The following is a 15,258-nucleotide window of genomic DNA, read 5'->3' as shown; positions in this document are numbered from 1 at the left end:
TGAGATCGGTCAACATCTTTAGATAAACAAAAATCTTTCATTTTAAATATCTCTTATCTACCTCAAATAGTGTCGTAAAGGTCTTGTAATCACGGCCCACAAAGCCATTGCAAATCTTAGTGGTAAAAATGTATACACAAATAGAAAGGAATCGGCACACTGCAATGACAAAAATAATAAAACATCTAATATGTAATATACTTAATTATTCTAAGAGATTTTAGCTAGCATTCTATTCTCACAATAGTTTTGTTTGTTGCTGTACCTGAAGGAATCCATATGCCATAAAGTTTTCCACTTCTCTAGGAATTTTCATGAATGAGTAAACTTTCTCCCTTCTTGCAGAAAATCTTTCCTCATCATGCTCCAGTTGATAACCTCTCGTTAATTCTGTTCTCAAAAATTGCATCAATGATACCCCTAAGAAAAAAAGAGTATATTTTTTAAATAAATCATACAAATAAATTCAATATTATTTGAACTTTCTCAGATAGCACAAATTCTTGGTGTGTGAAAAAATTTCTCATATTATTTCGTAATATTTTTAAGAGTTCATCATGTTTTATGAAGGTTTCTGAAAAAATATATAAATTATATTTTCTCAAATTTTATAAGTTTTTTTCAGAAATTAAAAAATGAAAAATCTTAGAAATCTTAAAACATTTCTGAACTCACATGTATATAATAAAGAATTCTAAAAAAGATATGGAAGTTCTCAGCTTTTTTAAAAAATATTTCAATATAAAAAATCTGAGAAAATTTTGTAAAAAATTATAAAATTATACAGAAATTCTAAAAAATTATATGAAGAATTAAAAAAAAATTATTCATTAGGGCTAACAACTTAATACTAATAACTTAATAATTTGTAATTGTTATTATAGCAAAAAGTAGTAAGTTAATAATACAAAAAATTACAAAAAATAAGATTATAAATTAAAATATTAAAAACCTGTTGAAAAAGAAAGGTTTACAAGGATTTTATTTCACATTTGTTCCTTCCTTTTCTTCATAGTAGTTTCTCATTTGTAATAAATTTTATAGAAAATCTTAAGATCCTTGTTTTCGCAGGTGATTAATATCTTATCTAATCTACTAGAGTGTGTGTGTTATGTGCGCTGTTGTGTCACCGATTTTTTTTTCTCTTGATATATACATTTATATATACATTCCACTGCTGTACCGATAATTACTGTATCTCTAACACATTATAGAGGTATATCACAGTTTCCCGAAGGACGAACTTAGAACACAAATCCACTGGAAAATTGTGTTGTGTCGGATTACTTACGTTGCTTCTTCTTCTTCTGCGCATCTTGGCTGTCGGATAATTGCGACCTATAATGTGTAAGATCCACATTCTCCACGCGCTTGTCGTGACATGACATATGAGTTTTGGACTTGTCAGTACCGTACTGTCGGAACCTGATCGTCCTTTTTTCCGGCCAACTTTGTTCCATATTCTCATCGCTGACGCGCGCGTTCTGCATCACTATGCCAACGTTAACCCTCAACGAGCGTCCACACAAAGTTCGATCATTCTATAATCCCGCAACGAGTCTCACGACGATCACAAAAGCATCCCGTCTTACGGTTGAATTTTGACGCCGCGCTGTTCCGGGCGACCTGTCACAACACCAACACGGAGACTACGGTGAAACGACTGGCAAAGTGGCAATTAACGCGCGTCACATATGACGGTGACAGCGCCGACGATGCTGTGTCTGTTAACCACATAATGTTAATTCGAATTTCTTTTGATCCGATCTGTCTCGAGCGGCTCTATTAAACCACGTGAGATTAGCTATTTAACACCTCCCTTTTTTACCGATATGTTTATAAGATCTTTCCGATATGTTATAAATTATAATTATCGATAATTCATGTTTTTGTCTTGCATCACATGTTGTAAAAAGACGAGATTATCGGAAGTTTAATTATCAACTATCGATAAATAAGAAAATTATCTTACGGGAACTAATATTTTTTTTTTTATGAATTTATAAAATATTTTATTAAACAAATTATTTTATATATATTTATTATCTTAATATAAGTTTTAGTACTTTATCTTAATATAGTTATTATTACCTATCTTAATATCCTCAAAAGTTGAGTTTATTAAAGATATAAAAATTGAAGATATAATGATGTATGTTATCCCTTTTCTTCATAAATGATGATGATTCTTGATGTCTCACACACATATGCAATTTTATTATGCAATGTTTTAAATTTAAATAAGCCAAACTGTAAACTATTAAAACAAGTTCAAATAAGAAAATATTAATTATATACCATCATGATGATGTGTCATATTATCCCTTGACTACGAATTTGATGTGAATCAACAACAGTCTGATACGAATCTAAAGCTGTTTTTGTATATATAATTTCAGGATAGAAGCTCTTTACAAAGAATTGTGTGATACGACATTCCACAATGACTACCTTGATTGCAAATAGCACTACTGATCCCTCTCCTGATACTGCTAATAAAATGGAACTGCCAGGGAGTCCACAAGTCGCAAGAAAATTTTGGATAGATACAAAATCTTTAAATGTACCAGATGTTCTGGATCCAGATGACTCTTTGATGACAAAATTCCAAAATGCTCTACGAGAACATCTTATTCGCGTCGACAATAAATTAAATAGCGAAATATTAGAGCTTGTAAGTACCTGAATCCTTATTTGTTTAGATTTAAAGGATTTGTCTGGTAAATAAAATAAAAAAGACAAATGTTATTCTCTCATTAAATATTCATTGTAAATATTTCAGGAGGCTAATATAAAAGCTCTAGAGAAGGAACGTGAAACAGAAGCTTTACAACTGTACTATGCTCAACAGGAAATAGCACAACAGCAAAAGACAATTGAAAAATGTCAAAGCATGATAGCAAACGTGGTTTCGCAGCGCGAAGAGAAAGATACACACGTAAAGAATGCCAAAGAGGTTCACAGAAATACCCACGTTAAATTATTGGAAGAGAAAAGGAAAGAAGAGAATCTCATGCACGAATTAGAACAGACTACTGATTTGCAAGCGCAATTCTCAAAATTGCAAACAGAGCTCGAAAATGCCTTGATTATTTCTAAACAAGTATCAAAAAAAGATAAGATAATTCAACGAGATCTAATTGCTCAGAAACAGCAGAAAGACTGCATAATATATAAACTCATGGAGGAAGTTTGGAGAATTAAAAATGAGATAACCAATTTAGACACGCAACTGCAGTTGAAAAATAAAGAAAAAATTCAGTTTAATCAGATGATCGCTGACGTTAATACTGATCTAGAAACGTTGCATAAGCAGCATACGAATTTATGCAATGCCTGGAATTCTGTTGTGCTGAATATTACTAATCGGAATAAAGTTTATGAGCAACTAAACACAGAGCGTGAGTACGTAATATCTTGATAATCTTTAAGGATTTGAGTGAATTGTAATGGGAGATAAAATAAGTTAATAACATACAATCGTATCGTAATTAAGTCGCATCTATGACTTTAATAGGAAGAAATAATCTTGATAAAATTTCCTCATTTGCTTATGAAAGACTGCAACAATGAATATTGTTTCAGGAAAATATGTGAATCTTTTAATACGTTACAAACGGAAATAGACAAGTTAAAGAAAGAAACTTGTAAGGAAACAGAAAACAATGAGAATCTGACCTTACTGCATACACGAATACAAGACAATATTCTGAATAACACAAAATTGATGGAAATCGGAAATGATAAACTTAATAATTTGGAATCTGAATTAGTAAAAATAGCAAAATTTAGTGAACAGGAGCAACATGAATTTGATTTAGCTCAAAATGTATATAAAATATTAATGTATACTTATTGAAAAAAAAATAAAAAAAAAAACATTGTTAAATTAGTAATTAAAATATATCTCTAAAAATTTTATTTTTACACAATTATATTATCATTTATAACAGTCTTGTATTTTAGGAATGGCAATATTTGTTACATGAAGAGGAAGAAATAGATAAAGAATTTACAAAATGTTTAAATAAGCAAAATGAGTTAGAAAAAATTTTATATAGCAAACTAGAAGAAAAAGTTGCGCATAACAAAACGGCGCAATATTTGAATAAATTATTATTAAATTCTAAAGAATCAATGCAAGAACAAGAATTGTTACTAGCAGAAACAGAAAATTCATATAGCAAACAATTATTGGAATTGGAACAACTTAATTTAAATATATCTTATGAGAAGATGGACTTCGAGGAACTCTTACAAAATAATAAGAAAAAAGAGAAAGAGATAGATGAGGTTCAGAAAGAAATCAAGAAGCATGACACAGCAATCGAGAGGACACAATTAAAAATTATCAGTTTGAAGAAAACCATTGAAGAGGTAAGAACATTATAACAAAAATTTTACGCGAATATTAAATATTTACACTATTATGCTTTCTTACAGATATTATCGCATAGAGAAAATGGAGAAATTGATTCTCTTGATTTAAAAATAATAACCTTGGAAAAGAATATAGAAGAAATTCAGCAAAATAATCAGAAAGCACAACAATTATGGATTCGCCAAGAAGGATATATGATTACACTGAGTCAACAAAAAGATTTACAATTGCAAGAACTTAATCTTCTTAATAAAGAAATTATGATTATGGAGCAAAAAAATTTGAAACTAGAGCATGCTTCAAAAATACTTGATAAAGAAGATTCGAACATGGAGAGGACATTAAATCTTCTGCAACAAAAAATAGTACAAATAAATTCACAATTAGTCATTCAAAAAGGACTGAAAGAGGAATTAGAAGACAAAAATTCTATTAGAAAAATGGAAGGGATACAAGCTCTCGAAGATGCAGAATTAAGTCTAATAAAAATGCAAAGCGATTTAAAACAGCTATATGAGGAAAAGGCACTTTTAAAGGATAATCTAGATGCAGTGCAACAAGAAAGTTTATCATGGGAGAAGAAAGTAATATTTTAAATATCAAATATTATATATTTTTATTTGTATCAAGAAAAGTATTATGATTTTTAATTTCTGCTTTTAGGTGAAATTAATGCAAGAAACGATGAAGAAGATGAAAGATGAACGTAGTGATGGTGGCGATATCACAGTGATGAAAAGTGAAATTCATAAAATGGAAATGCGCCTCTCACATTTGCGTAAAGTACAAGAAAAATTGATCCATGATATGGAGTTTTGTGTTGCACGAAGAGAGATTATATTAGACAAAGTCATGAGCAAATTTAAAAAAGATCCTAAAGGACAACATAATCAGAAAGTTATATTTCGTAAACGTCTTGCTGATCAAAAGTTAAAGATAAAACAAATCGTGAAGGTAAATCCTACTTACATTAAGTATAGTTTTATATTACTATACTTAATTACATTAAGTAATTTAATTGATTACTTAATTACATTAATTATTTCAATTGATGTAACTTCTCTAATGAAATGTTTATTATAGGATACAAAAAAGATTGAAAATAGAATATTGGAGCTGGAAAATCAAGTAAAGGATGCAGTAGACAAATGCAACGAATCGCAAACAACATTGAAAATAGTGCAAAATGATATTCCAAATTTGGATCAAGGAATTACACAAACAGAAGCTGTTAAACATCATGTACGTAATATGAATAATTTAGTTCCTCTTAATTTCATAAGATTCAAAATTGCTATTTATTTAACATTAACATTATCATAATTAAAAAATCTTCTGTTACATGCAGAATCTGCAGGCATTAGTTTTTAAGCAACGAAAAGCTAAAATGCTACAAGACATTAAAAGTAGCCGATACAAAATGCTTTTCAAGAGTGAAGCTACATTAAATGAAGAATTCCAAAATGAACAGATTCTTCGTGATTATTTGAAACATGTAATGGAACGAACGAATCAAGATTTCCCTTTATTGAAAAACGATATTCAAAAAATATTTTTGACATTAGAGATATCATAATAAAATTTTAATATACAATTATTAAAAGAAAAAGATAAAACAATGCTATGCATTTAATAATAATAATTGTAATTGTTTATAACAACTGCACAGTAAATGCTTTGATTATAAATCATATATAATGTTTTGATTATAAAACATATACTTATGCAGAATGCACTCCTTTAATAAAAGCCTCCATGGATGAAATTGGAGTATCCGGTAAAATGCCATGTCCCAAATTAGCAATATATCGAGTTTTACCAAAATTTGACACCATTTTTTGTGCACGATCAACGATTTCATCCTAAAAACGATATAATGAATAAATTCAATATCTTTATAATATTTGTGAATATTTCTCGATGATTAGTAGTAATACCGTTACTATTATTATATAATCTAGTTATTTTATTTTTCAGTAATAATCATGTATAAAAGTTAATATAAAATAATTATATTTAAAATTAAAATTAAAATTTTTTAAAAAGAGATAACATACCTGTGAAGAATACATTGCACAAGGATCCATATTCCCTTGTAATGTAACATTAGCACCAAGCTGTTTTCTGGCTTCTATAGGATCTACAGTCCAATCAAGACCTATAACTTCATAACTTTGGTCCATCGCAAGAATTTTTAAAGAATTCATGGTTGCGCCTTTTGGAAAAGCAATCTAGAAATACGTTTGATATTTATATATAATTTATCTATTTAATTTTTTAAATAATTTGCTGGTTAAAAATAGTTATGAAAAATATTTTACCATAGGCACTTTTGGAATATTTGCTTCTTTCAGTTGCTTTCGTACACGTTCGCTAATTTGTTTGAGATATTTAAAAGAATAATTTCTAAATAATGCGTCGTCCAAATAATCTCCATTGCTTTCAAAAACTTGAAGCAACTTGAGAAAAGGATATAACAGTTATTGCTTTTGAGTTATGTCATTATATATTGCACATATACAATATATTTTAAGAGTTCTTCCCTACAAAAGAAAAACTACACGTTTAATTATATACCTGAGCACCAGCTTTCACTTGCATTACTAAGTAATCCACAATAACATCTGTAATCATCTGTAACAATTTATGAGAATCTTCTGGGTATTTATATAACCAGGATCTCGCCTTTGCCATTGTAGAACTGCCTCCTCCTTGAATCATGTAACCCATCAGAGTCCACTGTATATAAAACAAATTAACTATTTTATATTAACATGTAATATATAAATACATTAATATGTAATATCGCAAGGAGAACAAGAGTATCAAAATAATGTCAATTTAATGTCATATTGACAAAAATAAATATCCTTGTATCAAAGAAATTCTTAATATGTTCATACTTTAGTCTTTTTTGGATAATACTAAAATACTTACAGGAGCTCCAGTAAATCCTATCAATGGCACTCTGCCATTCAGCTTGTGTCGAGTTAATGTTATAGCATCTCCAACATACTTCAGAGCTTCATTCACATTTGGTTGTATGAGTCGTGATAAATCATTGGGACCAGCTAAAGGCTGAGGCAAGACTGGACCCTAACAGATACTTCTTATTTACAGAGAATAAAAAGATAATGAATATGAAGTATATTAATGAATATCATTTGATTGTTATGTGAAAATATATAATTGAGAGAGTGCTTACTACTCCTGGTACCATCTCAACTTTTAGGCCCATCGCCTGAGGGATCACCAGGATATCTGAGAATATTATACTGGCATCTAGATCGAAACGCTCTATCGGCTGTAAAGTCACCTGACATGCTAATTCAGGAGTTTGACAAACTGCGAAAAAATCGTGCTGAGCTCTGACTTCTTGAAACTCGGGAAGATACCTTCCCGCTTGCCTCATAACCCAAACTGGAATTCTGTCAACCGGCTCCCCACGTGCTGCCTTGAGTATCAGGTCATTTTTCAAAGGTGGAAAATTATGCTCAATCATTTCGATGGTCCTCTGCTTCACGTTTTCGAGAGTTTTATTTCTGAATAATACAATAATATTCCTCATGTTTTTACCTCAAGTTCTTTTTTTCCTATTTTAGATTACAATTATAATAACTCGCAGAAAATACATATAGTACTTAGTTTTAGTTGCGAAGCACACAGTAATACAGTAATTCTTTGCTGATATATTTGCAACTTCACTTACTGTTTTGTGAATTTAGTAGGAGATCTGACGATAAAGACTACTCATGATAGATCTGTTCTTCGTAACTACACTATGTTAAACTTTCTGCACTTAAAATGAAATAGATATTTATATATGATATTTAGCGAAAAAAAGAAAAAAGATAAACAACAGATTGAAAAGTTCAATTGCAAAAAAACAAATCTGTTCACCTAGTCATTAAATTTTTTATTTGATGTCTTAATGCAACAGATGTGATTCATGTGACGTAAAAAATTATCCTTAAGATGTAAAAATTTTGTAAATTTCCTAAAGCTACCAATCGCATGTGCTTTTTAGATTACGGATACATTTGTTCTTTATAAGTTTTACATTTCAAGTAAAACAAATGTATAAACAAAAAATATGTTTATAATTAACGATGTAGTTAAAAAAAAACTGAGATTTTTTTCGGAATACATCGATATTATAAACATGTAAATCTCAGCCAAAGAACAATTATATGACCAGCTATTACAGTTATTAGAAAAATTTTAGAGGTTATGTACTAAATAAATTATTGATATAGGTTGAGCGATCTCTATGAATATTATTTATACAAAAGACTTGAATAATTAGAGTGTATTAATAATTGAAATTTTTTCAATAAAAAAATCATCAAAGTTGTGATTGATTAATCGCGAAATAATCGGCGCGCTCATTGGCTGACGCATATATATGGTGGGAGGCAATCAGATCCTCATTTGTCCGTGTTGACCAATAATGAATGCGCAAGTGTGATTTTTGAGATAAATGACGTGTATTCTAAGCAAAGCATTTTCTTATATATATATTTTATATATTTATATCAAATGGTTTAAATCTGTAAAATTAAAAATTAATACACTTTACTCACTTTAATCAGAATTTTCGAAGTTTTAATTTAAGAAATTCTCAATTTCTTAGAAATACAATCTGATAATTTTGATAATTTGAATCATTTATCTTGAATCTTGAATCATTTATATATATTACTAAAATTTCTCTGAATATTTACATAAACACTTATACAACATATAATATATATGACTCGATGACTATTCCTCGTCAATGCTATTTTTGTCTTATTTCACATTTATCAGATTAAATTGTTAAATATGTATTGCGTCTTGCGTCAACCTAGCTAGTTGGATCTATGGGTAAGAACCAATCATATTTGACTGATTCTCAGCGATTATTCTGAACGCGATTGAAAACAACTATTGTTTCTTTTATGCTGGAAATGTCAAATCAGCTTAATAATTTCTTAATCAAAACTATTCTTGATATAAACTGCAAAGGACAAAAGTGATTTGTGCTGCATAAACAGAATCTGGATAGCAGCGTGAAATATATAGAATATATAAATTATAGAGATGGATCGTTGAAATATAGCCTAAGATCTGTGCTTGAAATTTGGCTATTTGGCACATATTCAGTAAAATATTTTCTGCTGTAACTCAGTTGAAGAACTTTCGGATTTCGATTCACAGTTGTGTTTAATAAATCTTTAAAAAAAACTACACAAATCTTTGTTTTACGAGACAGACAATGGATGACGTAAATATTAATGAAATATGTCTCGATAACATAGATGTTGATATAGAAGTGGTACAACTGGATGGAGAGGAGGACGATTGGATAAAATTAAGTTGGATTATCGATCATAGTGATAATGGCAAAAATTTTCAATCAGAGACACAGAAGGTGAGTAATTATATTGATATAAAGTATGATGTAATTAGTTTTTGAGTACTGTGCAGACACAAGTAATGTTGGAACCGAACTGAATCAACAAGATGCTTAACATTTTCTATTTTTGAAGGATTCAGATAATGAGATTGCACAAACGAAAGATAATGATAGTAAAGTATCTTGTACAAATACAGAATCAGAAGATATATCCGATGGTATATCAGTCATAACGGAGAGTGACACAGATGTTAATACAAATCTCCAAATTTGTCAATTTAATCGTAGGTCATGCAAGTCTCCGCAAATGCTGGAAGTACAAACAATTAAACAGGTATTATAATAATTGTATTTAATTAATACTTAGTATTCTTGCATTATCTAATAATAAAATTATATTCCAAATATCTTTAATGTTTGTTTTAGATAATAAGGTTTAAATCTCTTTTTTATTATAGAAAGATATATGGTACTCTCTCATTGCTTATGTGTTTGGTATAATTGTTGGTGTGACTCTTAGTTACTTTTTCACAATTCTTAAAACCTGTCCAGTCTCGAATGAAGTTGATGTTGAAAGCCTTAAGATTGCAAGTCATAACATTGTTAATACTTGCAAGGAATTAACAGATGGTAAAGATAAACAAAATGTTTTAAAAGGTCCAAGATCTATTGTAATAGATTCACATCATTTACATCATAATTCTTACTTTTAGTGAAAACTATGTTGAACGAAATTAAAGCACATATGCCAACTGATGTAAAAATTACAGAACAAATTTCAACACAATTTATCGAGATTACTGATTCTTCTAATAAAACAAGTAGTGAACCTGTTACTAAGGAATTTTTCAATTCTACTTCATATCCGTTGGATCAACTTCAAAATTCGCTACATGTATTGTCATCACTGACATTTATTTACGATGATAATAATTCTTTGAAAAATGATATTAATAAGACATTGGATATTGTAAATAATACAAAAGCATTTTATGATACATTGATATTACTTATGAACAACACGCAAGTTGTGTTTGATCCTATTGTCTTAGAGTAAGTATCAGTAATAAATCGATATTTAATGTCTAAATAGTAAATTATTATTGTATATTTAAGTTATTATTGTTTGCAGCTACTTGCAGCACAACAGTGACAGAATGCATATTACTTCTAAATCCCTTCTCACTAATTTAATAGAAAAAGTGAGCAAAGTAATATTGAAAGTGTATAATAAATATGCTAAAGAGAGACACAGATTGAATAAAACATTGTGTCATTTGAAAAGTAAACTACCTGATGATAAACTTTTAAAACAATTGACCGAGAATAATCAGCTGTTCAAAGATCATGATAAATTTTGTTTCTCAAACTATACATCAAAAAATGTGGTTAGCGAAACGACTACAAAAGAAAATACAAAGACAAAAAATATAAAAGAGCATATAAAAATCGACGATACAATATTAAACACAAAGTATGATAAAAAGTATACTCATAAAATTCATGATAATGATAAAAAAGATTTTTTGAAAAATAAAAAGAAGAAAAGACAAAATATAGACAAATTTAGTACTATGAAGTAAGTATATCCTATAAATAATAACATATTTGTTTATTATAAATAATTATATTACCGTGTAATTATAAACTACTTTATTATGTAACAGATTTTTGCAAAATGCCAGTCATGAGATACGTAACACTTCTCAGTTACTTATTTCTAAGGTAATAGAAAATATGAATAAATTAAGACATCAATTGAGAAAGAAACTATACCACTTGAAAAATATGCTATATGATAATGAATTCTTAAAACAACTGATTGAAGATAATGAAGAAGACATTAAAGAGTCAATTGAGTATTGCGAAGGAAAGAATGATGACTTACGATCAGATAATAGTTTTGATAATATCATAGCGCAACTGAAAAATACATGTCCACTCTCCACTAACTATTGTCCAGAATTTAATATTAATATGAGCATATTCGACACCGTACCGACTGTAAGTTGTAAATTGTGCAAAATTGTTAATTTCTCATAATTTTTTGAATTGTAAGTGAATAAATAATGTATAAAATATATGTATAAAATAGTAAATATATATAGAAATTGTATATAATATAAAAAATTTCATATAATAAATATAAATAATAAATTTGTTTTCATTAAAAAACAAAGAATTACAAACATAAATATGATACAAATAGCAAGAGAACTGTAATGGATCACGAAAATTCTCCAAAAATTTTGTCTGCCAAAGAAAAAAATAGACCAAAGAAAAAAGAATATTTTAAATCAAATGGCTCCACCAAAAATGTCATTAATGATAAAGCAAATTATGAAAAAAAATATATACCCTCTCAAAATAAAATAAAGAATCACATATCGGAGCACACTGTTAATTATCATGTGTCTAAACATTCTTCGTTTGATAGCACAATGAAACAAGATAATCAACACTATATAAATACAAACGAAAGGAGTGATAACGAAAGGTACTAATTTCTAACAAAATACAATTTATATAATATTGCAATCTATTACGAATTCAAATAACTTAATGCGCTTACAAATAATTATGATTTTTAAAAAGTAACTCTTTTGTGCAGATCTTATAAGTATAACAAGCATCGACAACCTGACGATTCGGATTGGTATTTTCGACGAGTTTATTCCCGTAGAAATGCACGAAGACGTGCGAAACAGCCTAACGATTCAGGTTGGTATTTTCAACGAGTTTATTCCCGTAATGCACGAAGACGTGCGAAAAATATACATCAATAGGATGCCAAATGATTTTAGGAAAATTGTCGATGAATTATAAATTATTAACACAGACATATACAGAGATGTATGGAATATTTTTACATACAAATTCTTGTGTGTGAAGAAAATATTCCTTGAATATCCAACCTTGTAAATATGATCTTGTAAATATATTGAAATATTTATTAATATTGACAGTTTTATTCTGTCATATCAAAATATTTATATTGAAAAAAAAAGAAATTCTTCTCTAAACAAAAAAAAATTTTCTTTAAATTACAAATATCCTGAACAGAGAAAAGAAAATATAAAAGAATTTACATCAGAGAAAAAAATTTATAATATAGTTAATATATAATATTACACTTACATACTTGTAGTTTCTGAAATCTTTCTCTTCTCTCAAAAAGTAATATTTTTTTAACGCACTATATATGACATCATGTGTATTTATATGTCTTATATATAACTTTTTATACAAAAAATAATAAAATATTTAATGAATACTTGGAAACTCTTGATATAATGGATATTCAAGAATATTAGAAGAATTCATAGAAATTGTCTCTAAAATGATTGTGTAGTAATGATATGTATGTGTGTTGCAGTGTCAGAATTTTTATTATAATGTGATATGAAAGGATATGCATTTCGAGAGATTTGGAGAACAAGAATTATTGATTTCATTTTTTTTATATTTGATTTTATTTATTGATCCAAAAATATGATCAAAATATTTCTGAAAAAAATTTAAGATATATTTTAAACAGAAAAAACAGTTGATTTTTTTTCATTATGTCAATCTATGTTAGCAAATTCCTCTCAATCTGTTCTTATTAAAATTGTGATTTTTACTAATACTAAAGAATAAATTAGTCATTTAATCAATTTGGATTTTAGATAGAGAATTCGTTTCGCACGCGCATCTTTTAAGACAGAAAGATTTTTTTTCAAATATTAGTAAAAGTAAGTAAAGTCATCTGTTTTTAATAAAAATAGATTGAAAGGGAAATTCACTGATATTCACTCAACAAAATGATAAAAGTAGCCATTACATTTTTCTGTTTAAAATATGTACCCTTTTCTCAAAAATTAAAACCAGTATTTATAATATTTTTTTTTTTATATTTAAAATCGTTTTAAGTATAGTCTTAAATATAAATAGTCCATTTTTATTTCAACTGTTTTAAGTAATGTCTTTAAGACTTAGATGCTAATAATGTGTGTATTTCTATAAAAATATTGATCTAGGAATATTTTAACTATGATTTTCAGATTTATCAGATAAAATTAAATAAAAAAATGGAATTCAGCATGCTGCCTACATGCTCCCCAAATCGCCCAAAATGCATATCCCCCTTTATTGCGTTTGCCATTAATGAATCTCATTAGTTGTAAAAGATTAGAGGATGGCTTATAGATATTAGGATCTCCGAATTTAGTCTCGTGCAAATACGCGCAATTGGCGCGCATGAAAAAATTTATACGAGTCATGACAATGATGCTACCAGTTGTCACGATTTTCGTGCTAAGCGCCGCGTGCGCGGGGCGTCGGCTATTTCTTGAATTTTTTCTCAGCACCGGGGCTGTTTTTATCAGGAGGATATAAAGCTAACTTTCTATATGGCTTATCTCTTCGTCGCTCGCTCCTTTAGCTATGCTAAGTATCTTGTAGTAATTCTTTCCCATCTCTTTGCCTATTTATCTGTATCCCGTGATTATTCCTCATGTCTATGTTTTGTATAGACACTCCAAGCACGTATGAACGACGTTCGCGACAAAGAATAATCACAAACAAATCCAAACTCTCGATGTACTATGATTATACCAAGTGATTATCGACGAGAAAACACAGAAAAGCAGAAAAGCAGCAGTCAATCAGAACTTGCGCTAAATCGCTATGTTGATGACAGGACTCAAGAATACACAAGTTACAATTTTGAACAAGCGAAGCTTGTTCCCTGAGGAGATTGTGGATCTCTGGATCCTCTTTTATCGCATGATACAATAAAAAATAACAGATATAAGCAGCTATGGGATTTGTCAGCGTATGAAATCAAGTTGATATGAATGTGCTAACAATTCCAATTATTGCTATATCTGTTATTTTTAATTGTACCACGCTGGTGATTAAAGATCTCTTAATCAGATGGAGTCAATTTCGGTGCTCCTTAAACGAAAAATCGCGTATGTGGGCGCAGGTGGGATTGAATCCGAATCTACAGATCGCGAATCAATCGCACAGAGCGGTAATCACTCGACTCAAATTGTGATCGTAATGGGTTGGTAAACATTTCATAAGAGATTTTAAGAAGAAAAAAAAGAACTCTGCGCTGATAGTAAATAGTACAGAAAGTCGTAATTGTCGACTATCAGTGCAAATTCTTCTTAAGGTCTCTGGTTTACCAACTCATCATGAAGTCTATGAAGGGTCACAGTATGTGATAAAAAAGGATCTAGAGACACACCTCCTCGGGGAACAGAGGCTTCATTTGTTTAAAAATTGTAACTTGTGTATTTTTGAGTCTTGTCGAGTTAACATAGTGACATAGCACAAGTTCCAGATGCTGCTTTTCTGCTTTCTATTTTTCTGTCAAGGTGTGAACGTGCCCTTATCTTAAATTGGATCGCATCTGTGACAGTTGTCCGTATTTAAATTATTAAATTATCATCTCGCGTGGAAGAGTACAAGATATATATATATATATATA

The 15,258-nt window shown here is 29.1% G+C and overlaps 4 protein-coding genes across 6 annotated transcripts in view; 2 read left to right on the top strand and 2 right to left on the bottom strand.

The window, feature by feature from the left end:
* The window catches only part of LOC108756320 (protein TAPT1 homolog), a 3,628-nt gene extending 1,869 nt beyond the window's left edge, over positions 1-1,759 (bottom strand). The window contains exons 1-3 of the mRNA XM_018500046.1: positions 1,292-1,759; positions 266-420; positions 62-159 (exon numbers count right to left, since the gene is read on the bottom strand). Of these exons, the coding sequence (XP_018355548.1) occupies positions 62-159; positions 266-420; positions 1,292-1,490 (452 nt within the window). The 5' untranslated portion in view covers positions 1,491-1,759. The remainder of the gene's footprint in view (positions 1-61; positions 160-265; positions 421-1,291) is intronic.
* On the top strand, positions 1,751-5,957 carry LOC108756319 (coiled-coil domain-containing protein 40). Its single transcript, XM_018500045.1, has 9 exons — positions 1,751-1,794; positions 2,400-2,674; positions 2,783-3,405; positions 3,586-3,829; positions 3,967-4,377; positions 4,444-4,965; positions 5,045-5,335; positions 5,465-5,623; positions 5,730-5,957. The coding sequence occupies exons 2-9, from the start codon at positions 2,444-2,446 to the stop codon at positions 5,955-5,957; spliced, it is 2,709 nt and encodes a 902-aa protein (XP_018355547.1). The 5' UTR covers positions 1,751-1,794; positions 2,400-2,443.
* Positions 5,958-6,065: 108 nt separating this feature from the next.
* On the bottom strand, positions 6,066-8,317 carry LOC108756200 (uroporphyrinogen decarboxylase). Of its 3 annotated transcripts, none has more exons than XM_018499819.1 (8): positions 8,282-8,317; positions 8,023-8,179; positions 7,587-7,923; positions 7,319-7,477; positions 6,959-7,120; positions 6,703-6,840; positions 6,439-6,612; positions 6,066-6,243 (listed from the first exon to the last, which is right to left on the bottom strand). In XM_018499819.1, exons 3-8 carry the CDS (start codon positions 7,881-7,883, stop codon positions 6,103-6,105), a joined length of 1,071 nt encoding a protein of 356 aa, XP_018355321.1. In that variant the 5' UTR covers positions 7,884-7,923; positions 8,023-8,179; positions 8,282-8,317; the 3' UTR covers positions 6,066-6,102. The 3 variants fall into 3 exon arrangements, with proteins under 3 accessions (XP_018355321.1, XP_018355322.1, XP_018355320.1); XM_018499820.1 differs by having other exon boundaries at positions 8,091-8,179; XM_018499818.1 differs by lacking the exons at positions 8,023-8,179; positions 8,282-8,317 and having other exon boundaries at positions 7,587-7,949.
* Positions 8,318-9,275: 958 nt separating this feature from the next.
* LOC108756335 lies at positions 9,276-12,686 on the top strand. The gene is made up of 8 exons (XM_018500077.1): positions 9,276-9,794; positions 9,913-10,113; positions 10,238-10,409; positions 10,493-10,832; positions 10,912-11,358; positions 11,447-11,785; positions 11,950-12,276; positions 12,391-12,686. Exons 1-8 carry the CDS (start codon positions 9,639-9,641, stop codon positions 12,563-12,565), a joined length of 2,157 nt encoding a protein of 718 aa, XP_018355579.1. The 5' UTR covers positions 9,276-9,638; the 3' UTR covers positions 12,566-12,686.
* The last annotated feature ends 2,572 nt before the right edge of the window (positions 12,687-15,258 follow it).

This window comes from Trachymyrmex septentrionalis, unplaced genomic scaffold (genome assembly GCF_001594115.1).
Source record: "Trachymyrmex septentrionalis isolate Tsep2-gDNA-1 unplaced genomic scaffold, Tsep1.0 scaffold97, whole genome shotgun sequence".
Lineage (NCBI taxonomy): Eukaryota > Metazoa > Arthropoda > Insecta > Hymenoptera > Formicidae > Trachymyrmex > Trachymyrmex septentrionalis.
The sequence above is the reverse complement of the archived record's forward strand: the minus strand, read 5'-3'. Positions and strand labels throughout refer to the sequence as shown.

Bases quoted from the DNA above. Each gene is read 5' to 3' on its own strand.
- LOC108756319 (XM_018500045.1), top strand. From the start codon at position 2,444: ATGACTACCTTGATTGCAAATAGCACTACTGATCCCTCTCCTGATACT. The intron at 2,675-2,782 runs GTAAGTACCTGA...TAAATATTTCAG, and splicing joins ATAGCGAAATATTAGAGCTT to GAGGCTAATATAAAAGCTCT. The intron at 4,966-5,044 runs GTAATATTTTAA...TTCTGCTTTTAG, and splicing joins GTTTATCATGGGAGAAGAAA to GTGAAATTAATGCAAGAAAC.
- LOC108756200 (XM_018499818.1), bottom strand. From the start codon at position 7,949: ATGAGGAATATTATTGTATTATTCAGAAATAAAACTCTCGAAAACGTG. The intron at 7,121-7,318 runs GTAAGTATTTTA...TTTTATATACAG, and splicing joins TAGGATTTACTGGAGCTCCT to TGGACTCTGATGGGTTACAT. The intron at 6,244-6,438 runs GTATGTTATCTC...TATCGTTTTTAG, and splicing joins GTGCAATGTATTCTTCACAG to GATGAAATCGTTGATCGTGC.
- LOC108756335 (XM_018500077.1), top strand. From the start codon at position 9,639: ATGGATGACGTAAATATTAATGAAATATGTCTCGATAACATAGATGTT. The intron at 10,114-10,237 runs GTATTATAATAA...TTTTTATTATAG, and splicing joins AAGTACAAACAATTAAACAG to AAAGATATATGGTACTCTCT. The intron at 10,833-10,911 runs GTAAGTATCAGT...TATTGTTTGCAG, and splicing joins TTTGATCCTATTGTCTTAGA to CTACTTGCAGCACAACAGTG.